At 36.8% G+C, this 27,912-nt stretch overlaps 1 protein-coding gene and 1 pseudogene across 1 annotated transcript; both read left to right on the forward strand.

Annotated features, from left to right (window-relative positions):
• Positions 1 to 1,948: 1,948 nt before the first annotated feature.
• LOC113048418 (gastrula zinc finger protein XlCGF8.2DB-like) lies at positions 1,949 to 25,640 on the forward strand. Its single transcript, XM_026210215.1, has 3 exons — positions 1,949 to 2,273; positions 20,401 to 20,624; positions 24,483 to 25,640. The coding sequence occupies exons 2-3, from the start codon at positions 20,456 to 20,458 to the stop codon at positions 25,313 to 25,315; spliced, it is 1,002 nt and encodes a 333-aa protein (XP_026066000.1). The 5' UTR covers positions 1,949 to 2,273; positions 20,401 to 20,455; the 3' UTR covers positions 25,316 to 25,640.
• An 882-nt stretch (positions 25,641 to 26,522) lies between these two features.
• The window catches only part of LOC113048405 (gastrula zinc finger protein XlCGF26.1-like), a 32,548-nt pseudogene continuing 31,158 nt past the window's right edge, over positions 26,523 to 27,912 (forward strand).

The following is a 27,912-nucleotide window of genomic DNA, read 5'->3' on the forward strand; positions in this document are numbered from 1 at the left end:
TTCCTTACAAGGTACAGAAACATGTTGGTTTGTTTAAAATAGAATGTATACTTCATGCTAACATCAGTTGGTATATTTATACATACATACATTGGTGGAAAGAAAAAGCCACCCTATGCATCAGTGGAACATATTACATGGACACATGTTCCTTCATGTAGACATTCCGGTATGGTCAAAATTAGCTCCTCTCCCTGTGTCTGTCATATAGTACTACATGTTCATGCAGACTTTAACTCATGCAGTAAACTTCATCATGCATTAAAACTTCACAAATAAATATAAATAATATTAAAATAACAAATTTTTGGTCTTCAGAGACCTAGATGGCATAGTGCAAGTGAAATGTTTATGAGTGCTAGAGTAACCACTTTTAAAGCACTGTTACGAAACCTTATGTATAGATTTATCTGCCGGCTAAATGATTCGAAAAATGAGATTATTGTGGGTCTATCAAATATAAGGGCTAGTACTACATGTTGTCCTATTGTCTTGGTTTTTGTGTTTTTGTTTTTTTTAATTTGGACCTTGAGTCTGTAATAAAAGATTGATTCATAGGTGCTAACACACACACACACACAGAGCAAGTATCTTATTATTGCGGTTGATTAGACACATACTGTGCAGCCATTAATCTTGGAGAATAGAAATACTGGATTCTTAATATATCTGTTATTCACATCTAAGGGTGCTTTCACACTTGGTCCGCTTGCTTGGTTTGAACATGAGTTTGATTAATCCCCCCTCCCCCTGTTGGACTGCGTTCATATTATTTTATTTGGTTCCGAACCGCGGTCATTTGATTTGGTGAACTGGTTCAAGAAGATCCAGTTACATCTAGTTATTTGTTCTCGAAACGGATATCACTAAACTGCAGTGTTTGGAACTCACTCACAACAGACACGGAAGAGAAGACAATGCTGAATAACATTGTCGTTTTTGCTATTTTTGGACCAAAATGTATTTTCGATGCTTCAAAAAATTCTAACTGACCCTCTGATGTCACATGGACTACTTTGAAGATGTTTTCTTACCTTTCTGGACATGGACAGTATACCGTACACACAGTTTCAATGGAGGGACCGAGAGCTCTTGGATTAATTCTAAAATAACTTAAACTGTGTTCCGAAGATGAACGGAGGTCTTACGGTTTTGGAATGACATGAGGGTGAGTCATTAATTACATAATTTAGATTTTTGGGTGAACTATCCCTTTAAAGGAGAACTTAGCAAAGGAGAGCTCGTTCAGCGTTGCTGTCCGTGAGATGCGGCTCTCTCTCCATGTGCGCACCAAGCACCAAGCCTGAGCCTTAAGTGTACACAGAATGTGTCTGATGTTTCAGCTCAAAAAACACCACATATTATTAATACCACACTGTATATTCCTCTTTTTGGGTGTTAAATGTGAATGAGCTCCTAGCCCCCTTGGTGGGAGAGGGCTGTGATAGAGCTTGTGATTTCCATATACTTAGGCATAAACAATACAGGAGAAGTTCACACAACAAAATAACTCTCATCTCTTCCATCTTTATTTGACCCTCTAACTTTATCACTCAATATTCTAATTATATTCTTAAAAAATCAAACTACCTTTCTAATTTTTCTTATTCTATTTTTCTTTTCATTTATTATGCAATTACATATATGTGTGTATGTGTAAAGACCTCTAACTAGCTTGTTCTATTCTTTTTTTTTATTCTATCTGTTTTCTTTTTATTTATTATATTATTTAAAATCCCATGCAACGTCTACTGTGTTAACCTAACTGAGACTTGTTATAGCACATATATCATTGCTCTTTTTGTTGTTTTTGATTGCTTCCACTGTCTTCATCTGTAAGTCGCTTTGGATAAAAGCGTCTGCTAAATGAATAAATGTAAATGTAATCTAAATGTAAATGAACGACAATGAAAAATGAACTTTGAAAGATGGGAGGGGATAACCTTAATCTTAAAACGATATTTACTTATGGATTAGAGAGTTTAATTTTTATCTTAAGAGAACTGAGCTGATTAAGAGAATATAGAAAAAAAAAAGTGGGTTTATATTATTTTTATGTTTTTTATTTATTTATATAATTTCCCCTCACATTATGAAAGGGTAAACTGGTTCACATTCCAATACAGTAGGTGGCGATAATGCACCTAATTTGGTGCTACCCGCTATGATACCGAAGAAGAAGAAGGACTCTTATTTTGGTCTGGTGGTGCGACGTCATAAGGCTGCGCCGCGCCTCTGCGCTTATGCGTTTGTTGTGGTTCGGCTGAAGAAAGGTTCGTGTTTATGCATTTTAAGTACTTAAATCGATGTAAGCTATGCTGTGTTCACACCAAACGCGAATGATTTCAATGTTAAGTCAATGCAAAGGCGCGTTTACGCGTGTCTGGAGGTCTCGCGGCGCGAATGAGGCGTTAAGGTATGGCGGGTGGAATGTGACAGGATTACCTGCCGAAGTCGACAGTCGTGTACTTTTACGTGTGAGAAGGGTACTTCGCCTCAACTGAGGTCTCCTCAACTGACTTTTGCCAAAAAAAAAAAAAAAAAAAAAAAATCTGCATTACACTAACCCTCTAAATAATACATCATCATCAGTGGTGTAATTTTACCAAGTAAAAAAATTAAAGTGAACATGTTATTCTATAATCCAGTTATAATAAGTAATATCTGAAGGATACTTTCATGCATATAGTAATGTATTTGATTTTACTTAAGGGATGTATTTGTTTTTTACTTAAAAGGATAGTTCACCAAAATCAAGAACTTCATAATAAAGTAATCACTGAGAAATAATTTACTCATTTTCATGTCGTTCCAAACCTGCAGGATTTTATTTCTTCTGTGGGACATAAAAGTTATTCTAAGACTTTCCTAAAATCCAATATTTTTTCCAGCTTCCGATAAGTATACAATGGCTCATTTCACTGAATATTACAAAAAACTATCATGACTAATATTTATAAAACATATCATATATGTATTCATAAAAAAATGACACTGCTTTATTTAATATTGTGGGAAGAGGTCTTAAAGCCATCACAATTCTCTGAATGATAATTTTGGATTGTGAGAAATCTATAAATGAAAAAAAAAAATACTAAGAATAAAAATCAAAGTATACTTTCATATTATGATCCAACTGTTTTGATGACTTTCGTAAATGTTTTACAATACAATCTTTAATCTTTAACTGTTATTTAATTAACAAAAGTACAAATAAAATCATTTAAAAGAATAAATATATTTTGTAAATATAAACCCATTTTAATTTTGATGGCTGCAAAAATAATAATAATAATAAAAAATAAAAAAAATTAAAGTGAAAGAACACCTCCTGCATGAAAAATAATCAAATTAGTAAGTAACCCCTGAATAAAATAACCAAAATTTATTTAAAAGCTTCAAACATCTCCGCTCTAATGAATGTAAGTAATATTATTTTAGGGCTTTTTTTTTTTTTTTTGCTCATAAAACATAAAACAAAAATAAACACCATTATTTAGATTCTCCTGATTAAAAAGGGCCCAAAATCACCATAATCCGTCATTATCTAAAGATATTCCTCATGAAGTTATAACGCGCATTAAACTACACAGGAGCTTGGCAAAAAAAAAAACATAGGTATCTGTAATGGCGATTTCGTTCGTAACCTCATGAAACATCATATATCATAGAAAAAGGCACGTCATTATTTGCAGAAAATCAATCATTTAGATCCTAAGATATCTCTCATAAAGCTATAATACATAAAAATTAATTATGACATGTAGCTGAGCAAATATAAATTAATTAATTAATTAAATAATATATATATTTAAAAAATCAGAGGTTGCACTCTTGCCAAACATGCATAGATCTTGAAAAATGGCACATTCTTTTCAGAAAATTCTTCTGATTAATAATCCAAAATTTACCATGATCAGATTGATAGATAGATATTCCTCATAAAGCACAACACATTAAATCAGACAGGGTCACAGGGACACATATGGCGCAGCAAAGAAAAAATAGCCCAATGCTACAAGTTTTTATTCGTAACTTCTCGAAACATGCACATAATTTGATGTCATTATTTTCAGGAAATTCTCATGATTAAAAAGAGTTTACCATAATCTGTCATAGATCTAAAGATATTCATCATCTAATTATAAACTCCAACTGTGCACATTGTGTAACTTTCTTGTGGATTTTTATGCTGGTCATTTCATAACTCATGCTCTGATTGTGGAAAATGTCCTATCATTATTTAAAGCAGATTCTCACGATTGAAATAAGTCTAAAATCAAAACAACCCATTTCGTCTTTCATGTGAATAATAATACCTAAACCCATGAACTAAAGAAATCAGTTGGAAATATCCTTTGAACACTTGGCAAGCAGAATATTAAATGTAAAATGTTTCTGTATTTTATATTTTATATAATTTATATAACTATATATAATTAAAGCATACAGCTCAGTTAGTCGTTGTCGTATGTAATTTGAAAGGTCTCATAGTAAAATAAAACAAGTGTAATTATTTAGGACTTTGACTAAACTTGAAATTCAAAACAACAATTTACAAAACTGTCAAGGACTAAGAGAACGGCTACCTTGGTCCCAAATGCTGTAACTTTTGATTACTTCATGATATCACCATAAAATGTTATTCACATATATGAATGAATCATGTAGAACATCACCAAAAATTATTTCAGACAGGAACCACTTTGGCAAGTTTACTTGAGTATATTGAACACAATTTATCTTTGGCGGTATGGTTCCTTATGGGGGTTCTTTCTCCCAGAATAATTGAACATACAAGAGCTTTAACATTAACCCCCTGGAACCATGAATTTAGAAATGCATAACAATTAAGACTTTTAATAAAGTCTTTAAAGCAAATGGTGATAATCATATAGATGTGGCACGTCTATCCTGTAGCCTGGTTATGAAGATGGGTGTCTCTCAGCAATGAGGTCCATACCAGCTAAGATTTAGGAAGCCTTAGTGATCTGAAACAAAGAAGACGACAGCCACAAGGTGCGCAGTAATGTGCTCATGCTTATAATGGGGAGGGAGAGAGGGTTGTGAGCCATTGAGCATACTTACCGAGCAGTAGTGCCACGTATATATATATATGTCCCCTGTCTACTGGGAGAGAGGTAGTGATTGGAGTGATTTGATAGCTGTTCACAGCCTTTCCTCCATGGCCTGACTGAACTAACGCTGCGCTCGATTTATCTTAAGATAAATATTGGATGCCAATTAAGAGAGATATCCCTTGACCACGCAAATTTCTCTTACATTTTATCATCTATTTCTCCACGTGAGAATATTCAGAGGGCAAAGATTTTTTCCCCTAAAAATATAGAAAGATTTCTGTCAATTGATTGCATCCTTTTGACTCTCCTTGCTACAGTTTTTGAGTTATGAGTCATTATTTTTGTGTATGTCAAAGCAAAAACATTATCTTCACTGAGGTGATGCCTCAGGGCTTAAAGGGTTCAAACTGTCTATAATCAGAGTAAATTGGTAATAGGTCAGGGTATCAGGTTTGACTCATCAGAAAGCTATACATCAATTCTGTGCAGTGATGCCATGGATTCTCTCAGATAGTCAGAGACAATGGAAATGTGTGATGTGCTCAGATGAGTTCACTGGGAAAAACAGATGAGTTCTCAGTCCTAAAGACCAATGGGCCATCCAGAATTTTACCAGTGACAGATGCAAAAGAAAACATTTGTTATTGGATGGGGGTTTATCAGAGCAAGGGGAATGGGTGACTGGCATGTGTGAGGGTACACTGACATGGAGGCATTACATGTCATCGGTATTGTACAGAGACATTTACTGCCATCAAGATGACATCTTTCAAGAGAAGTCCATGGTTATTAGACAAAGACAACACCAGCTCTCATTCTGTCCTTCTCTCATTCATGTGCTACAACAGCATGGTTTCGTAGAGACAGAGTGAATGTGCCAGATCAGTCCAGATCTGTCTCCTATATTAAAGGGACTGTGAGTAGGAATTACTCCCATCTAGTGGTGAAATTGTATTTTGCATTCAAACTAATTTTGCTCTCCAGCGCCTCGCTTTTTCAAATGCGCGTTGCATCTACGGTAGGCGATATGTACCAAAAAGCTTTGACAGGATGTCTTCTAATAGCACTTCGTCGAGTTTTCCTTCAGGTGAACAGGTGTGTTATTTCAAACAAACTGCAACATGACAACTAACAAACGAATGTTACAGTATGAATTACTGACTGTGGAAAACATGAAATATTGTAATTAGTAGTTATGTCTTCTTTATTCGTTATATTTTCTGAATTATGTGCATTGTTAGATATCATCATCAAACACTGACTTACCTGTCGAGAAGAAAACAGGCCACTTCAGCGTCTCTTTTGAAATCTTTATCCAGCATTAGCTCTTTCCACCTAGAAAAAGCTTCCCCGACATTAACTCTTGTTTTCTGTAATCTACGGTCACGTTTCCTTTTACGTTCTATTTTTGACTGTTTTGGCGACGATGTTTTCTTCTCCTGTGGCGCGGCAAATGAATGGTCCATAATAAGAATGCAATCCAGACTTTTAAACTTGCCGGTGCAGTTTCAAGCGCCTTTCACTGCTCTGCACCTGCGTTTCTGGCTCTGACCGAAAACGCGTTGTGGAAACGCGTTGGCTTAGTACTTTTTGTCCCTCTCTGCTATTATAGTTTTGCAAGATGGCGGAACTACATGGAAGCCTCCGTCGACCTACCCGTCCCATGTATACAAAGATAATAAATTCTTCATTTACAAGGATTAGTTTTAACATTGGCATAGGTATTTGCACACCATTGAGGGCATATTTATGAATAAAAATATTGATTTTAGATAATAAAATACCTAAAAAGTTACTTATTGTCCCTTTAAACATCATGAACCCTAACCCATCATGAAAAGGACATCCAGGCAATGATGAGCACAGACTGATGAGCAGCTGAAGTCTTGTAAAAAAAACTATTAGTATCTTCGAAGTTATTTACAAACAATTAAACATTGTAATTTAAAAGAGAGTTGCTGGGACACAGTGTTAAACGTGTCTCTGTCCCAGTTATCTTATATTTACAGATTACCAATTATTTGGTCAGTGAAAACATTGAAAATCTTTTCTTTGCACTTTTGCCAATCAAATAAACAATAGAATTACGATTTTATTATAAGATCTTGACTTTATTGCATTTTAAAAATCTTTTTCTGATTTGGGGTTGTATTTAATCATATCTTGATGTTTTTGTCTTATTGATGTCTATAAAAGTTAATGTAATGATAAATATAAAATTCAAAGATTTCTATGTACTGTAATTATATAAAACTAAACTGTAAGCGCACCATAGTTATGCAAATGAAGTAGATCATCGCGTTTGATTCAATTCATAAGGAATTAAAACTTCTGGAAGCACATTTGGGTTAAAATCAATCCCATGGCGCCATCTAGTGGACAACATTAATATCACAGCCTTACCGTCCCAAATATCATAAATTAATAAACCTAATCATGTTTGCTTAGAATGACTTTGTTCTTCACGCAATTGAATGTTAAAGATCGAATGTCTAATGAATATCGATTATAACTTTATTTCTGTTAAAATTACACTCTTCTATGTCAAGATCACAAGAAACCAAGAAAGAAATGTAATTCAAGCAGAAATCATGCATTTCCTCTCAGTTTTTCCCTACTGTTTGTAGCATCCAAGCAAACTGAACATTAATGTGCTTGTACTTCAATTCAACACCAACTTAACAGATAAACATAATTTATCAAACATAAAATAGACTTTATGCAGTTATTATTATGCACTATTACCACGTTTTGGGAAATATCTAAATAACAACCTGTTACAAATGCATCTACTGTAATGCAAACTTTACATTTCGTGTAAAGCGAAGTATACTGAGACGATGTATATATATCAGGCGTCTTGTGAGGCGGCGTATATTGAGACGGCGTATATATCTGGCGCCTTGTGAGGCAACGTATATTGAGACGGCGTATATATCAGGCGTCTTGTGAGGCAACGTATATTGAGACGGCGTATATATCAGGCGTCTTGTGAGGCAACGTATATTGAGACGGCGTATATATCAGGCGTCTTGTGAGGCAACGTAGCTAGTTCATACGTACTTATAACACATATTATTTTTGATAAATTTCTTACGTACGCCATCGTCACGTCGCCGCCTATGATTGGTTCCAACAGTGACGTCGCCGTGACGTCGGTCGTCTGCCCTCCCATTCAATCCCATTCAAAAATGGACACGGACTGACGGCGACGGAAGGGTCGACTGCTCCTTCTCCTTCTCCTGCTAAGCCTTAGATTTGGCAGATTTCACACTTCATATTAAGGCCCATTAAGCGCGGCGCGAAGACGCGAATTCGCCTCATTCACGCGTCTAGTTCGCGAGTCTAATTGAGAGTTTCGCGCGTTAAGCGCGAATGGTGCTTTTTGTGCATATAAGTGTTTGACGCGAATTCGCGTCTGCCGCCCGAGTTGAAAAATTTGACCTTTGGCGTCAATTCGCGCCGCGTTAACCAATCAGGAGCCTGCTAGGAAGGTTTTTATTTGGGTGAGGGTTCTAAAATAGCTCATGTTAATTGGAGGAAAACATGGTTATTACCATATAAGTACTGTATACCGAATAAAGTGAAAAAAGTGCACTTTAAAATTCTGCATAATATATACCCTTGTAAGGCATTCGTCTAAATGTTGTGATGTAGCTGATATATGCACCTTCTGTAAAAAAGAGAGTGAAGATAGTTGCCATTTATTTTTCTCATGTAATGTTTCATCACTTTTCTGTAAAGATTTGAGTGTGTACTGTTTTTCTAAAATCAAAATGAATTTTAATTTACTCATTAAGGATGTTGTTTTTTTTTGATAACAGATGATTCTAAAGATTTGTTTGGATTAAATTTCTTATTAGATTAGATTAGATTAGATTCAACTTTATTGTCATTATGCAGAGTACAAGTACAGAGCTAATGAAATGCAGTTAGCATCTAACCAGAAGTGCAAGAATATATTGTTATATATACATAAAAGTGCAGAGTAAGTAAAGCTTATGATATACAGAATGTACAGTGGAGTTGCTATATACAATATTGATCAGAGTATATACAGAATATAAATATGAATGTAATGTAGGGATTGTATGTACATTATGAACAGAGCAAAGAAGGATTATTTATACATTATGAATAGCAGGAACTTGAGAAAAGTAATAATAAATACAGTTGAATGAGTGTGCAAAAGTATTGTTTAACAATTATATGCAAAATAACAGTAGTGCAATGATATTTTTTGTAGAATAGTTTACTGTGCTTGTACAGTAACAGCTTTAGACAGTTTATAGTGTAATGGATTTAACCATGTGCAGTCTGTGCAAAATATGAGTAGTGCAATACATGTATGTAAAGTACTGTGACCAGTGCAGTAAAAGAGCAGGTGCAGGTTAGATTGGTGGTGTGGCTTTCAGGAGTGTCACAGCCTCGGGAAAGAAGCTCTTCCTGAGCCTACTAGTTCGAGAGTGTAGGCTCCTGTAACGCCTGCCGGATGGAAGGAGGGTGAAAAGTCCATGGTTAGGGTGAGAGGCATCCTTGATGATGTTTCTTGCCCTGCCCAGACAGCGCTTCTGATAAATGTTCTCGATGGAGTTTAACTGGGTGCCGGTGATCCGTTGAGCAGTTTTCACCACCCGCTGGAGTGCTTTGCGGTCAGATGCAGAGATATTGCTGTACCACACTGAGATGCAGTTTGTAAGTATGCTCTCAATGGTACAGCGGTAGAATTCAGAAAGGATCCTAGGACTGAGGTGAACTTTTTTAAGGCTCCGTAAGAAGTAAAGGCGCTGCTGAGCCTTTTTGACCAGGGTGGAGGTGTTTAGGGACCAGGTGAGGTCATCTGAGATGTGGATGCCAAGGAACTTGAAACTCGACACACGCTCCACTACAGCTCCGTTGATGTAGATGGGTGTGTGTGCATGATTCCTAGTCCGCCTGAAGTCCACAATGATCTCCTTAGTCTTCTGGGTGTTTAGTTCCAGGTTGTTGGTGGCACACCACACAGCCAGGTGCTGCACCTCATCTCTGTAGGCTGACTCATCGTCATCCTTGATCAGACCTACCACCGTGGTGTCATCTGCAAATTTGATTATGGTGTTGGAGCCATAAACAGGAACACAGTCATGGGTGAATAGGGAGTACAGTAGAGGGCTAAGTACGCAGCCTTGTGGCACTCCAGTGTTCAGGGTTATGATGGAGGAGGAGAGGTTATCTAACTTAACAGACTGAGGTCTGTTAGTCAGAAAATCTAGAATCCAGTTGCAGATGGGTGTGCTGATTCCAAGATGGCTGAGTTTGGAGATCATCTTGGAGGGGATTACCGTATTAAATGCAGAACTGAAATCTATGAACAGCAATCTCACATGTGTGTTCTGACTGTCCAGGTGGGTGAGGGCAGAGTGAAGTGCCGTTGAGATGGCGTCCTCTGTTGACCTATTGTTGCGATAGGCAAATTGGAATGGGTCTAATGTAGCAGGGAGACAGGATTTTAAGTGGGATGCGACCAGTTTCTCAAAGCACTTGGCAATGATGGGGGTGAGTGCAACAGGACGGAAGTGGTTAGGGACCGAGGCAGTGGAGTGCTTCGGTACAGGCACGATGGTGGAGGTTTTGAAGCAAGTGGGGACAGTTGTTTGGGCCAGGGACAGATTGAAAATGTCTGTGAAGACCTCAGCCAGCTGCTCCGCACAGGTTTTAAGCACACGACCAGGTATTCTGTAGGGGCCAGCTGCTTTCTGTGCATTCACCTTACGCAGAGTAGAGTAAACATCTGATGTGGAGAGTGTTAGAGGTAGTTCACTGGGTTGATGCTCAGCTTTGAGTGAGATCTCCTTATTATTTTTATCAAAGCGAGCATAAAAGTGATTGAGCTCGTCTGGGAGGGAGGCAGAGCTGGAGGGGGGCACAGAGTTAGGTGGTTTGTAATCTGTGATAGATTGTATGCCTTGCCACATATGCCGGGGGTCTAAAGAATTGAAGTGTTCTTCAATCCTCTGTTTATGTGTGAGTTTGGCCCGGCAGATACCCTTTCTCAGGTTGGCTCTGGCTGAGCTGTAAGCCTCCTGGTTTCCAGACCTGAAGGCTGCATCTCTTGCTTTGAGCAGGAGGCGAACCTCTCTGTTCATCCAGGGCTTCTGATTGGGGAAAATTTTTATTTTTTTGAGTGTGGTCACTCTGCTTACACATCTGTTGATGTGCTCCAGGACAGAGTTTGTGTAAGTGTCAATGTTAATCTGAGAGTTTGTGGTGGCCTGGGCAGCAAACTCACTCCAGTCTGTGTGCTGGAACTGATGTTGAAGAGTGGAGTCAGCACCTTCCAGCCAGATTTTAACAGTCCTTATTGTAGGTTTCACACATTTGATGACCGGAGTATACTTGGGGAGCAGGAACAAAGAGAGGTGGTCTGACTGACCCAGATGGGGGAGGGGTGTGACTTTGTAGGCATCAGTCACATTAGTATAAACGTGGTCCAGTGTTTTATGTCCCCTTGTAGTGCAGGAGACATTTTGATGAAATTTAGGGAGAACAGATCTTAAAGTGCAGTGATTGAAGTCCCCAGCAACAATAAAGGCTCCATCCGGGTGCAGGGTTTGTAATTTGCTAATAGCAGCACAAAGTTCTTTCATAGCCACGTTAGCATTAGCGTCCGGAGGTACATAAACTGCAGCAGCAAGAATGCAAGTAAACTCACGTGGTAGATAGAATGGCCTGCACTTGATAATCAGGAACTCCAAATCAGCAGAGCAGTAGGTATCAACAATGACAGAGTCTTTACACCATGATTTGTTAACATAAATGCATACTCCACCACCTTATCCTTGTAGCAAAGTACTATTTTCACAAACAAAGAATTCTTAAGAAAAAAAACTAATTTTATAGAATGCTTATGTGAAGTAGAAAATTTAATTAAATCACTAAGGCTAATTAATAAATATAAAAAAATATTTTTTGAGGAGATATGATGAGATCTTTCATGTACCATGATTAATACTTGATTTGTTGTATTTTTGTTTCTTTTTTGGTATCTTTATTTTTCCATTAGGTCTGTTGACTTTGGATGTAATGTATGCTAAAGAAGAAGAAAAAAAGGATTCTGCTAGGAGGAACGACTGATGCTGTCAGTGAGCAGTCAACTGGATCTATATGACAAAAGTTCATATTTCAAGGAAAAAAATGACCTCGCTTGGAAGAGTGTGTTGTAAATACACAGTCCCATACACGTTTATCTACCCGGTGCCTTCGCGTCGTTTTTTGTACAACTTTTTTTCCCACTAATATAGCCTACAGCCAGGGCCGGCGCAAGCTCAAATGCCGCTCTTGGCAGAGCACGCTCGTGCCGCCCCCACCTCACATTCACAATTAGGGATCCTTAAGATGCATGTAAACACTTTTTTTATCTTTTAAAATACACTAAAATAAAAACGTGCAAGCATGTTTTCAGAGTTTTTTTTCATTCTGCAAAAAGGTGAAAATGGTACACAATGTAACAGCTGCATATCATTTCTGTTTATAGGCTTATAGTGTACAGAATAAAACATTCACACAACTTTTTAGCTCACAAAACTGGAGTTTTCGATTTTTTTCTTGACTGATATACACACATTCACACATCTACATTTCAGAAGCGTGCGCGTCGGGCTTTTGCAGCGGCAAACGCTTTGATTACGTCCTCGAGTTTAAACTTACTTCTGAGATCATTTTTATCAGTTTAAGCTTTGAGAAACCGCGTTCTCCAGAGCTCACAGTGACGGGGAGAGTGAGAAGCACTCTCAATGCTACAAAAACATTTGGAAAAATTGATTCCATCCCTTTTTCACAGATGAATTTAAGCGCATCCAGTGGTTTAGATCCAGCATCCAGGCGTCTGCCCAAAGCAGTCAGCTCTTCAAACAATTCATGCCATCAACATCCCGCGAGTCTCCATGAGTCAGGGCCTTTTCGAGTGCAATCACGAAGAACTATTGTATTCTCCTTTTCTTTGAGAAATGCGATGTCATAAAAGTCCAAATACGCACCCATGGTCTCTTAGCAGTGAAAAGCGCTCTTCCACAGAGGCGGTATTGTACTCATGACCGGATAATTTTATTCGTTTTGACATTCTGAATATACATAGTATTTTGCATGCATATAGACCTACTAATAGGGCGATGCTGGGCGGAATTTTTTATTCGAAATGCGAAGTTTTTTTTTTTATATACTAAAAAAATTCTGCTGAAGTAAGTGCGGTAATTGTAACCTAATGTGAAACAAACAAATTAATTAATAATTCTCTCGCCTCTCTCTCTTTTCCTAAAAAAATTCTGCTGATATAAGTGCGGTTAAAAACCTAATGTGAAACAAACAAATTAATTAATAATTCTCTCGCCACTCTCTTGCCGCCCTAGGCGGCTGCCTAGTTCGCCTATAGGCACGCGCCGGCCCTGGCTACAGCTAATTTTCACTAATAAAATGTGTTTATCATGTGTTTATTATGGTGTTTATACAGGAAAAAGTGGAAAAGCCCCGAATGCTCGATCAACATCAGCCATCTTGCAAACAGACAACCGCCTAGCACTTGCCCCTCCCACAAGAAGTGGATTTGGTCTCAGATGCGCGTCAATTTCACTTCACTCTAGACGCGCGAATGCATTCAAAATGTTCAAGCGGTGCGGTAGATGCGAATTTGACGCTCTATTCGCGTTTGGTGTGAGCGCAACAGACTATTGTGTAGTTTTTACAAGTAGTGCAAGTAAATGTATTATTATTTAATATAACGTTTTTATGCTTTATCTAACATTAAGAAACGTAAAAGTAAAAAGCATCCACACATGAATGATAGCAAAGGTTCATCTCATTCCGCTCCATGTATGGTGAATCAGATTGTTGTCAATAGGAATTTAAAAATGTACTATTATTAGTGATATAGAAATTTATTTGAATATTTGTAGATGATTCTTGAACCAGTTGCTTCACAATATGATTCAGTGAATTGACTCAGTCGAGGGCGCTTGCTAATCAAAGCAGAGTAAATGCTTGGAAAAAAACTTTTTTGAAGCGTGTATATATCATGTCCTTTTGTCTTTTGTTGACCAACCTCCACTTCATATTCTTGGTGATCTTGGGATCCATTAAAAAGCTACAGATCATCTCATATTCCAAGGCTTTTTTTTTTACTAGCATGAGTTTGCATTAATTGTTTATATTTTGCTGAGCTAATTATTTCTAAAACTAATGTTTAAAGTAGGGCTGTGAATCTTTGGCAAGGCAGCGATTCGATTCGGTTACGATTAATAGGTTTTCGATTCAAGAACGATTTTTGCAAATTTAGAACGATTCAATTCGATTCACAATTAAATTCGATTCGATTATAACGATTCGATTCTGCATTCTTTAAGTGCATTCACGGGATTATTTAAATGCTTACACTAAATTCTTTAAATGCTTAGTCAGGGGGCAAATTACAGTAGCATTTATGGTTAGAGAACCATGGGTTAGAAAAAACAAAACAAAAAAAACAAAACTTTTTTTTTCCATTGTTAAATGCTAGTTTAATGATGCGACATGGCATACGTAAAAAGTTTTTAGGAAAGAGCTTAAAGAGTATTATGTATAAGATAAGATTTTGTCACACCAGGGGCGTAGCCATAATTTCAGAAGTGACAGAAATGTCAAATACAATCATTTTATGTATGTAGCCTATATAATAAAAATAATAATAATTATTATTATTATTATTATTTTTTTTTTTTTTTAAAGGAATTATCATCTTTAATTACTTTTAATTAGCTGTAATAAATCACTGCTGGACAATAATCAATAATTTGTAATCGATATTTTTTTCCTAATGGCAATGATTGTTTGAAATTATTGTTTTATATACCAGGCTACATTTAATTAGCAATTATTTAAATTTTCTGCACAGAATAAGGTAGAAAATATACTTTATAGTTTCTGTACTGTAATATATGTCAATTAGCACTGCATCGTTCATAAATTGTGTTTTTTTTGTTTTTGTTTCATCAGTTCATTCTGCTTTTATTCAGTTTAGCTGCAGATATAGCCTGGCACATCTATGAGACCGAGATCGCTTCTCTTACAGTGTGAAAACGTCTTCATCTCTATTTAACTTTTCCTCTCCATCAGCGAATGATTCTGAGAGAAAACGCGCCAGATGTCTGTTTGCTAATGAAACAAACGCTACTTTGATGCATCTGATTATCAGATAAATCTCGCGCTCTTATTTCAAGGTCGTTGTTAATGCTGTGGTTAATTTTAAAAGGCTCCTTTGTATATTCGGTTCATCCGCATTGTTTAAAAACATTTATCATTCAATGGAACTGTGCGTATGATTTAGACACTTACATTCCTGCTCCGTCCATGCAATAAATACAGCTGTCGAAGGCTCTGGTAACTCCGTCGGTAAGATGCAGAGAGCCATTGACAAACTACAGAAAAGTAAAACTACTTCATGTTAGCATTACTGGCCACGAGTCCTATAGATCACACGTCCGCTGCGTCAGAGACGAACAGAGCGCGAGCACAATCCTGTGACAGTCTCAGGCGGTAAACAGTGGAGTGCGTGAAGGACAGATAAGAGGCACGATTCACGAACACTCTTCAAGGTCTCCATTAATTTGTGCGTGTAGTAATTTAATGTGTATACATTTTGAAAGCATTGAATCGCTATAGAAATCGCGATTCATTCGATTCTTAGCATTCTGAATCGATTACTGTCCAAGATCGGCGATTCACGATACGAAAATCATGTTTCAAGATCGATGCATATTGATGCAAAAAATTTACTTTCAATCCATGTCAGACGGTGGGGTGGTATTTTAGTATGCAAATTTATTCAAAGAATATAGGAAATGAGAGTACAACTCATAACTTGCAAACAGATTAGTGAGTATTAAAATCAGCTTCAAATATAGAAAATACAAATCCCAAAATCCATATAGTTTTAAAAGCAATCAATATATGATGGATGTTGCCAAATTAAGAGTAATACAAAATGCATTATAATATTCAAAAGTAATCAAGATGTTAAAAATAATAATACAAAGTATACAACAATACCTGTATATCAAAAGTCAAAAGTTATAATAATATTCATATAATAACAAGTAATATACTAATAATCATATCTGAGATGAATAAAACCTGAGAGAAGTTCGAAGTATTCAAGTGAGCCCGGAATCAAAGATAAAGAAGAAGGTGAGAAAAGGCTAAGTCCAGCTAGAAGGGTCTAGGCTGAACTCAGTCTTGAGCTGAGGAAGGAGGGGTGAATTGCCTCCTCTTATAGTTCTGCGAATCCATAAACCTTGTGATCAAACTGAAGCCACGTCTCTGCTGCCACGTCTCTGCAGCCACATCTCAAATAGATATCAAAATATTGGCCATATGTCTCCAAAAATACCACATGAGCCTTTGCAGCCTAGTTTCACTTCCATATTTCTGAAGGTCAACAGATTGTTGTTCAAAGTCCAACTGTCCTACCTCAGAAGGTTAACCATCTTGTTCTCCCTTATTAAGAACCCACAGGGATCAAAATAACTCCAAATAACAGACGTGTGATGAAATATGAACGTCTCTGAATCATGCGGTTTATAAGTATAAACGTTTCGTGGAAATCTACATCTTTAGTTTTTCTTATTTCCATATTAGTACAGAAGTCTTTTAAAGTCTAAAGTTCAGCTGAGGTCTTCAAGTTCAGCTAAGGCCTTCAGAACAGGCTGTCCTGTACTTTTAAGCACGTAGCAAATGTACGCATGACAGAAGTAAAAATTTGGGTTACACCACATATGAATCGACAGGGTTTATAATCGATGCATCGAGAAAACGAATGAATCGTTACACCCCTAGTTTAAAGTGATCTTCGCATTATCTTTACTATTAATATAACAGTGAAAACCCTGTTTAATCATTGCTGTATGAATTAAAACAATATTATAAAATAGGGTCATAAGACAGCAGATTGTGTAAAGGATTATAACAATGGTCAAGTACATCCTGCTCTGGTTTGGGATACAGTTAAAGCAGTAATGAGAGGCAGACTTATCTCAAGAACTGCCTATTTGAAGAAGATAAAACGATTAAAATATGAGTTGGAAAAGATGCTTAGGAGTTTAGAACTAAAACAACAAGAAAGTACTAATGGTCAAGAATTCACTGGACAAATAACAGTTATTAAAAATAATATAAATAATATGATACATGAGGAGATGTAAGATTTTTTACGAATCTGGTGCAAAAGCCACAAGAATTCTAGCAATGCTCCTTCGAAAGCAATGCTCCTTCGAAAGAAACAATTTAAGCACTTGGTTACCAAAATTAGAGACCCTTTAACTGATAGTTTAACTTATCATATTAATCAAATTCATAAAATCTTTGAAAACTATTATCAAACACTATACACTTCCTCAAAACCAGTGAATGAAAGTGTTATTACGCAGTATTTGGCAAAATTAGACCTGCCTTCCCTAGGATTAATACAAAATGAAGCTTTAACTGCCCCAATCAGTCGAAAAGAATTGGACGCAGCTATTGGAAAGCTGAAAACTAATAAATGCCCAGGTAGTGATGGGTTACCAAATGAGTGGTATAAGATTTTCAAGGAGGAGCTTGCACCCGTTCTGCTGGAGTCTTTTAATTGAACTCTGAGCAGAGATACGGCCATCATGGAGAGAGGCTGTAATATCTGTCCTCCCTAAGGAGGGAAAAAATATGGAATATTGTGAGTCATATCACCCGATCTCAATATTGAATGTTGATTACAAACTCTTTACCTCTATTATCTCTAAAAGAATGGAGAATTATCTTATAGACTTGATTCATGAGGATCAAACAGGATTCATTGAATTTGGTCAAACTCATGACAACATAAGACGAACATTGCATGTCATAGACCAAGCCAAGAAACAACAACTATGTTTAGCTTTAGTCAGCCTCGATGCAGAGAAAGTCTTCGACCAGGTCAGCTGTCCCTTTTTATACAAGGTACTCGAGCGTCTTATCTTTAACAATCAATTTAGTAGGTGTATTCAGACACTGTATGATAGTCCGAGGGCCACGATTAAAATTAATGGACACCTAACTGATAGCTTTCAACTGTTTAGAGGTACTCGACAAGGCTGTTGCCTCAGTCCAGCGCTCTTTGCGTTATACATACAGCCCTTGGCACAGACTATTAGGAAAAATGAAGAGCTTAGGGGCATTATTATTGGAAATACTTAGCATATAATTGGACTTCCCCAATAAATGCACACAACGCAATTATAAAACTTAAATGGGAAGCTAAAAAGTTAAAGTATCTAGGTGTATTTATCTCCCAAGATCTAGATGATTTGTTCAGTTTGAATTTTGAGAAACTTATTGATTCTATACAGAAAGATATGAAGTGCTGGGCAATGCAGATATTAGACTTCAATGCTAGAATGGAAATAGTGAAAATGAATCTGCTTCCCAGATTTCTGTATCTTTTCATGTCATTGCCCATCAGGATTGCTGACTCGCATTTCCACGCTTGGGACCGGCGTTAAATATCACAATTTATCTGGTCAGGGGCTAGACCAAGGATAAAATTTAGGACACTTCAGATTGATAAAGATAATGGTGGTTTAGCCCTTCCAAATCTGAAGGATTATTTTTACGCATCTCAAATGAGACATGGTTTATTGGTGTTCCCAAAAAACCGAGGCTCGATGGAGACTGATTGAACTATCCCAGGGACAGAGCCAACCTCAAACCCGTTTAGGAGGTAAAGTTATCACAAATAAAGATGGGAATCATATAGTTGAAGATACACTATTAATTTGGAAAGAAATTTTAAATGAGTGCAAATTGACTAATGAAATTAAACTTTTGCTCTGGCCCTCCTGCAACCCGAGTTTTCGACTAGGTGAAATAGACTCTTCATTCTTGAGTTGGAAAGATCGAGGCCTCTTGGCCATGTGTCAGTTTTTAGACAGCAACACATTCAAAAAATTCAAACAACTCAAGAGTCGGTACAAACTAGAGAACAGAGATCTTTTCAAATATTTTCAAGTGACACATTTCTATAACAGTTAAATAAGAAAAGGTATCTTATTTATGAGCTTATGAGCACTTGCCAAGTAAAACTGTCTCTAAATTGTATAAAGCACTGCAGAAACAAAATGGAAATAATACCTTGTATATTAAGTCGAAATGGGAAAAGGATCTGTGTGTGGAAGTGTCAGAGGGTGATTGGCTTTTGATGTGTGTGACACAACAGACATCTACTAGTTCTAAAAGATGGAGGGAATTTGGGTGGATGTGTTTGGTTAGATTTTTCATTACACCTCACATTATTAATAAACAAAGGAATGAACTACAGCAATGCTGGCGACAGTGTGGACATCGGAACGCAAATCACTCCCATTTATTTTGGATGTGCCCAAAGTTAGAACAATTCTGGGACAGTATCCTTTTAATTACTGGAAGGATAATAGGTAATATCATCCCTAAAGACCCTAAGATTTTCTTGTTAGGTCTACTACCTGTTGAGGTGGTCCAAAAGCTATCACTCGGTCTTGGTTAAAGATTGACCCACCTCGGACTGAACAATGGAAAGAAATAGCGGAGGAGATAAACTCAATGGAGAAGATGACATACTTTCTACGTATCAAAGGACATATATATAATAAGCGCTGGTCAAAATGGCTTGCATATAAAGAAGCGGAACAATTTTAATACTTTATTTGAATATTTTACTTCGCTGTTACATAATATATAGTGCCCCTTGTTCTTTGTCCTTGTATGTTGTGTTGTAATTAAGACAAAATGCCAAATAAAGAGTATAAATAAAAAACCCTGATCAAACCCACCTACCTGTTATTTTCTAATGATCCCAAAGACATTGATTAACAGGTTCAGGTGTGTTTGATCAGGGTTGGGGCTAAACTCTGCAGTGCACTGGCCCTCCAGGGCAAGATTTGAATAACCCTGCCCTACAGCATACTTCCACAATATGGTATGCCACACATTGCACTTTAACTTTAACAGTTCAACACTGGACTATACATATACAATGCATTTAATACAATAACCCGTTACCACTGGATACCATCCGATGCACATCAATGACATTTATGTATCCAGTTCATGTACATTCTGTTTCATCTTAGCATATTTTATGCGTATTTACGTTTACTTAATGTAGAATGTGTACATTGTATATAGTGCCTCTGTGAGAATAAACATTCCAGTCATTTATATAGATAAGTGGTATGTAATAAGTGTCATTTATTAAATTAAATAATCTAGAAGTCATTACACAGAAATGTACTCATTTTTTTTTCTAATTTTTTTTTATCTTAAACAGGACAAAGGAAAACTCTTGGTGAAGCAACTGAAATCCATGTGACACTATTGTAAAGATGGAGTTTATTAAAGAGGAGGTTAAAGAGTTGAAGATTGAAGAATTCGTAGTCAAACATGAAGATACTGAGGAGCAAATAAAGGTGGCATTTATTAAAGAGGAGAGTGAAGACGTGAAGATTGAAGAAACATTTAGAGTCAAACATGAAGATACTGAGACACAAACAGGTTGATTTTTATTCTCAAAGCTGAACTCATTATTTTTATCCTTATGCTTATCCTAAAATGTCCAGCTCTACAGAAATGAAGAATTGCATATGAGTATCCTAACTAAAGCGGTTTAGTTTGTCATGTCAAGTCATCTTTATTTATATAGCGTTTGAAACAAAATACATTGCTAAAAGCAACTGAACAACATTCATTAGGAAAACGGTGTGTCAATAATGAAATATGACAGTTAAAGGCTGTTCATCATTGAATTCAGTGACGTCATCTCTGTTCAGTTAAATAGTGTCTGTGCATTTATTTGCGATCAAGTCAATGATATCGGTGTAGATTACGTGACCTCAACTAAGCAAGCCAGAGGCGACAGTGGCAAGGAACCAAAACTCCATCGGTGACAGAATGGAGAAAAAAACCTTGGGAGAAACCAGGCTCAGTTGGGGGGCCAGTTCTCCTCTGACCAGACGAAACCAGTAGTTCAATTCCAGTCTGCAGCAAAGTCAGATTGTGCAGAAGAATCATCTGTTTCCTATGGTTTTGTCCCGGTGGTCATCTGAGACAAGGTTTTTACAGGGGATCTGTATTTGGGGCTCTAGTTGTCCTGGTTTCTGCTGTCTTCAGGGCTGTAGAAATCCTTTCTAGGTGCTGATCCACCATCTGGTCTGGATACGTACTGGATCCGGGTGAATGCAGTGACCCTCTGATCTGGATACAGACTGGATCTGGTGGCTACGGTGACCTCGGAATAAGAGAGAAACAGACTAATATTAGTGTAGATGCCATTCTTCTAATGATGTAGCAAGTACATCGGGTGTTATGGGAAGTGTTCCCTGTTCTGGTTTACCTAATTACTGCAGCCTAAAAATCCTTTAATGGATTTGGATATTAAAAGAATATTAGTATGTTATGTGTAAGCGAAGTTAAAGAGATGGGTCTTTGATCTAGATTTAAACTGCAAGAGTGTGTCTGCCTCCCAAACAGGTAGGTTAGGTAGGTTATTCCAGAGTTTAGGCGCCAAATAGGAAAAGGATCTGCCGCCCGCTGTTGATTTTGATATTCTAGGTATTATCAAATTGCCTGAATTTTGAGAATGTAGTGGACGTGGAGGATTATAATGTAACAAGAGCTCATTCAAATACTGAGGTGCTAAACCATTCAGGGCTTTATAAGTAATAAGCAAGATTTTACAATCTATACAATGTTTAATAGGGAGCCAGTGCAGTGTTGACAGGACCGGGCTAATGTGGTCATACTTTCTGGTTCTAGTAAGAACTCTTGCTGCTGCATTTTGGACTAGCTGTAGTTTGTTTACTAACCACCCAATAAAGCATTACAATAATCTAACCTTGAGGTCATTAATGCATGGATTATCATTTCTGCATTTGACATTGAGAGCATAGGGCATAATTTAGATATATTTTTGAGATGGAAAAATGCAGTTTTACAAATGCTAGAAACGTGGCTTTCTAAGGAAAGATTGCAATCAAATAGCACACCTAGGTTACTAACTGATGATAAAGGATTGACAGAGCAGCCATCAAGTCTTAGACAGTGTTCTAGGTTATAACATGCAGAGTTTTTAGGTCCTATAATTAACGCCTCAGTTTTTTTAAGAATTTAGCAGTAAGAAATTACTCATCCAGTTTTTTATATCGACTATGCATTCCATTAGTTTTTCAAATTGTTGTGTTTCACCGGGCTGCAAAGAAATATAGAGCTGAGTATTATCAGCATAACAGTGAAAGCTAACACCATGTTTCCTGATGATATCTCCCAAGGGAAACATATAAAGCGTGAAGAGTAGCAGCCCTAGTACTGAGCCTTGAGGTACTCCATACTGCACTTGTGATCGATATGATACATCTCAATTCACTGCTACGAATTGATGGCGGTCATATAAGTACGATTCAAACCATGCTAATGCACTTCAACAAAAGTGTTGCCAACAAAGTGTTAAAGTCTATGCAAAATAATGTTGTGGTCAATTGTGTCAAACTCAGCACTAAGATCCAATAAAACTAAAAGAGAGATACACCCACGATCAGATGATAAGAGCAGATCATTTGTAACTCTAAGGAGAGCAGGTCTAAATCCTGACTGGAAATCCTCACATATACCATTTTTTTCTAAGAAGGAATATAATTGTGAGGATACTACCTTTTGTAGTATCTTGGACAGAAAAGGGAGATTTGAGATCGGTCTATAATTAACTAGTTCTTTGGGGTCAAGTTGTGGTTTTTTGAGGAGAGGCTTAATAACAGCCAGTTTGAAGGTTTTGGGGACATATCCTAATGACAACGAGGAATTAATAATCAGAAGAGGATCTATGACTTCTGGAAGCACCTCTTTTAGGAGCTTAGCTGGTATAGGGTCTAACATACATGTTGTTGGTTTAGATGATTTAACAAGATTACAATTCTTCCTCTCCTATAGTAGAGAATGAGTGGAACTGTTCCTCGGGGTCTATAGTGCACTGTCTGATGCGATACTGTAGCTGATGGTTAAAATTTTACTATCTAATTGTATCAATTTTAGAAGTAAAGTAGTTTGTGTCATTACTGCTGTGATTTTGGCAAATGTTAACACTTGTTGAGGCTTTATCTTTGTTAATTTAGCCACTGTATTGAATAAATACCTGGGGTTATGTTTGTTTTCTTCTAAAAGAGAAGAAAAGTAATCGGATCTAGCAGTTTTTAATGCTTTTCTGTAGGATAGGTTACTTTCCCACCAAGCAATACGAAATACCTCTAGTTTTGTTTTCCTTCAGATGTGCTCCATTTTTCGGGCTGCTCTCTTTAGGCTGCGAATATGCTCATCCTGAAACGTGTTGTGTAACACCAATAGAGTTGAGAATGTCTATAAATGCTGATCCCAATGCATATTTTTCATTATCAACATGGATGTTAAAATCACCAAATATTAAAACTTTATCTGCAGCCAGAACTAACTCGGATGTAAAATCACCAAACTCTTTAATAAAAAATCATGGCGCCAGTCTGTTTTTTATTAAAAAAAAATTCTGACATGTTGGTTGTTGTGTTCTTCACGTGGATCTTACAAGTTGCACTGAGTCGACTCAAGTGGTTTAACCTCAGTTTTATGAAGTGACATAGAGTGCATTGTTTGGTCAAAAAAAACCTGATTTGCCTCTTTATTTATATAATACGAATCTCCAACACACGATTCTGCAGCAGATAATTTGGTGTGCATTATTAATAATTCATTCACTGCAATCCCTGTGCTGTATTCTGCATTATACACAAGAATTCAAATGTCATGGAAAGCGGTTCCATGTTTATTGATATCTGTTCAAATCAGCACTATTGTCTTCCAGAGACATTGTCGTAAGAGTTACCAACACATAAGGAAAAAACTGTATTTTTGTTAAACAGCATCACACATTGAATGAGCGCGAGAGCGTTTCCAGTTTAACAACACTTGCCATGTGAATTACAATTCATATCGAAATTTGAGAGAGTGTTTCAAGTTTATATTGGATACATTTTAGATTCTCTTCAACACCTGTAAATGAAGGTATTAAAATGCAAATATTTGTATGAAAATAATATAGCTGTACTATAAAATAAATTAACTTTTATTAAATGCTTCATATCTGTCTAATGATTTGATTCAGATTAATCTTACAGTACTCCTGAACTGTCTCGCGTACGGTCTTTAGGTAGTTTATACTTGTCTAGGTTGGTTCTGGAATGGAGAAGTTTGGGAACCCCAGATTTAGTATACTTGATGGTGGTTTTGATGCTGTTGGTTTTGGATGCTTTAATGCTTTTTTTTTGTTGTTGGTTTAGATGTCTATTGCTTTCTGCCCTGAATCTAGAATTGACTTACTTTTTTGTGCTTTAGACCTGATGAAGCTGAAAGAGGAGAGTCAAGAACCAAAGGAAATTGAAGTGACAATTCAGACTGACAAAGATCAGGATTTCATAATTGGGGGGAAATATTTTAGTTGCTCAAAGACAAAAAAGACACCATTTAAAGCAAAAACTAGACGCCATTTAATCTGCCAGCAGTGTGGAACAGGCTTCACTCAAAGAGGAAACCTTAATGTTCACATGAGAATTCACAATGGAGAGAAGCCTTTCACTTGCCAACAGTGTGGAATAAGTTTCACTCAAAGAGGAAACCTGAATGTCCACATGCGGATTCACACCGGAGGGGAATCTTTCACCTGTAATCACTGTGGAAAGAGCTTCATACGAAAAGGAACTCTTAAGACTCACATGAGAAGTCACTCTGGAGAGAAGCCATTTAAATGTGATCAGTGTAGAAAGAGTTTTCGATATGAAGACGACCTCAATAAACACAGGAGGATTCACTTCAGAAAGAACGGTTTTAAATGTCATCAGTGTGGACGGAGTTTCACAGACAGCAGTCACCTTAAGAATCATGTAACAACTCACTTCGGAGAGAAGCGTTTCATGTGTCTTCATTGTGGAAAGGATTGCAAAAACAACGCGAACCTCGAGGTTCACGTAAGAATTCACACTGGAGAGAAACCTTTTGTCTGCCCTCAGTGTGGAAGGAGTTTCTCATTTAGAGGAAACCTAAAGATTCACATAAGAGTTCACACTGGAGAGAAACCTTATTCCTGTCCGCAGTGTCCAAAACATTTTGTGTATAAAAGAGACCTGAAACGTCATTTGCAAACAATGGTCTGTGCATCGCAAGAAGTTTAGCAGAAGGAGCAATTTAAAAAAAAACTTGTGTATTCTCTCTGGAGGTGTGAAGGGTATTCAATTAACTCTTGCCTTTGGGACTGACAAATCAAATTTAATTTAACAAATATTTCATTGAAAAGGGTTCCACACAGAAAGTACTAATTTCAAAGAAAGATGGGTGTTTTTCTGATAAATCTGTCAAGATGTTGGGATATACTCATTAATGCTGGGCACTATACGGTGTGTATATATGGGCATGTTTTTGTGACATATCAGGACACAACTCTGTATAATGACATGGGTATGACACAGGTATTACAAGGAGAGGGTGACTTATGAGGACATAACCCATGTCCCCATTTTTCAAAACGCTTATAAATCATACAGAATTAGTTTTTTTGAGAAAGTAAAAATGCACAAAGTTTCCTGTGAGGGTTAGGGTTAGGGGTAGGGTTGGTGAAGGGCAATAGAATATACAGTTTCTACAGTATAAAAACCATTACGCCTATGGGATGTCCCCACTTTTCACAAAAACAAACGTGTGTGTGTGTGTGTGTGTGTGTGTGTGTGTGTGTGTGTGTGTGTGATTTTCATGATCATTGGGCTTTCCATTTGTCTCTGTTGTATATTATGAATAAACTTCATGTGTCAATTAAAAAACAAACCCTTTCTTCAGTTTTTGATGTTGGGCCCAGTATGTTTAGGATCTATTCAAATTATTAAATTAAATTAAATTAATAATGTGTCTTGTCAACCCTTTCAAGCAATGTGAAAAGACAGATGTTTAGATATATGTCTGTATGAAACAACGTTAGACACTTTTTATTTAAAATTGCATTTAATTTCCATGACTTAATTTACAAAGTCAAACCAAGTAAGTCAACTTTTAATTTAATTTTTTTCTGACCACAATAAAATTGTGTATTTATTTAAAAACAGTTGCACGTAAATTAAATACAGGTTTTGCTATGACACAATAATTTTAAAAGTGTAACTGAAAAAAAACAACGTTTTGGTGCCCTGGTATATAAATTGTTCCCTTTAATCAAACACAAGTGCTTTGTCTTTTAAATGGAAAATCACATATTTGATGATCAACTCGCTCTTTATTGGTAGTTATTTTAGCACATCACTGGACACCTTTTTGCATGTTAACTTTTATTCATTTTTGTGATTTTGGACAGCACTGCGCGAGAATGACTTTTATTTTGGTGTGGAGACGTGACGTCATAAGGCTGCCCCGCGCTCCTACTTTTGTGATACAGCTTAATAAAGGTTTGTCCCACCAGAGTCGCCAAAAAAGAGAAAGGTTTGTGGTTTTAAGCATTGAAAGGTTGTAAATCAATACGAACTGTTAAGCCAAATACTTAGGTTTTACTAGTTACGTAAAAATACTCAAATATTATTGAATATAGTAGTGTAATGCTTTATCTAACATTGGAGAAAGTTTTTTTTTTTTTTTGCTCGTGTGTGCGCAAAGTAGTGAGGGGGAGTCCGATTCTTTTCAGCGATTCTTTCGGACAGTTCATTTCTATTGTCCAAATTCGGCCCTCATTCGAGTCTTCGATTCACTCGCGCTCACAGCATCGCTCGCCATGTTTCAGTGCTGTTGGAGTTACAGGACTAATATATATGCTGGCATATTGATTTAAAGTCGGAAGAACTGACATGCATGTGTGAAAAAGAGTAACGTAACTTTAGTAAAGTGTGGATCAAGTCTTACTCAAGACGCGCTATCTGTTTCGATCAATTCGGACCAATTTGGCGAACTGGCTCAAAAAAGAACCGGTTCAAAACCTCGATTAGTTCACGAACGGGGTCATGACTAGAGCAAAGCGCATCCAAGAGGAAAGATGCATCTCATTATGCTCCCCATATTCTGAATACGTTTATTGTAAACATTTGTAACGCTAGTGTTGAGAATTTCTGTCTAAGCAGCTCATTTGAAGCTATTAACTTTCTCTGACTGACTCTTTCTCCAATGCACAGAAGACTGAACAACGGAGCTGATTAGGATTTTATTTAATTTTTTCTGTTAATTCTTCCCATCTTAATCAGGACAAAGTGTCCAAACACAGGAAACTTCTACTGAAGCAACTGAGATCTACTGAAAGATGGCTTTTATTAAAAAGGGGAGTGAAGATGTGAAGATGGAAGAAACATTCAGAGTCAAACAAGAAGACACTGAGGAACAAACAAAGATGATGTTTATTAAAGAGGAGCGTAAAGATATGAAGACTGAAGAAACATTCAGAGTCAAACAAGAACACACTGAGGAACAAACAGGTTGGTTTTAATTCTCAAAGCTGGAGCCAGTCATTTGATCCTTATTAATATGAATGATATTTTTCAGAAGTTATATGAGAATTCTAATTGTTTGACATGGAGTCAGTGCCTCATGTGACATTGCATAAATATCCAAACATGCTGAAATATAGAGTTATAAATTTTGGTTCAGGCTGGATAGAACTGATACAGTGCAGAGCTTATGCTGGATTTCTCAGCAAGGAGTATTTGCTTCCTAATAGAAGACAATCAAAAACAGTAATATCTACCACTTGACAATGCAACCGTATCAAACAAAATCTATTTTTTCCTCCATATTGCATAAAGAA

This window comes from Carassius auratus, chromosome 29 (genome assembly GCF_003368295.1).
Source record: "Carassius auratus strain Wakin chromosome 29, ASM336829v1, whole genome shotgun sequence".
Classification (NCBI taxonomy): domain Eukaryota; kingdom Metazoa; phylum Chordata; class Actinopteri; order Cypriniformes; family Cyprinidae; genus Carassius; species Carassius auratus.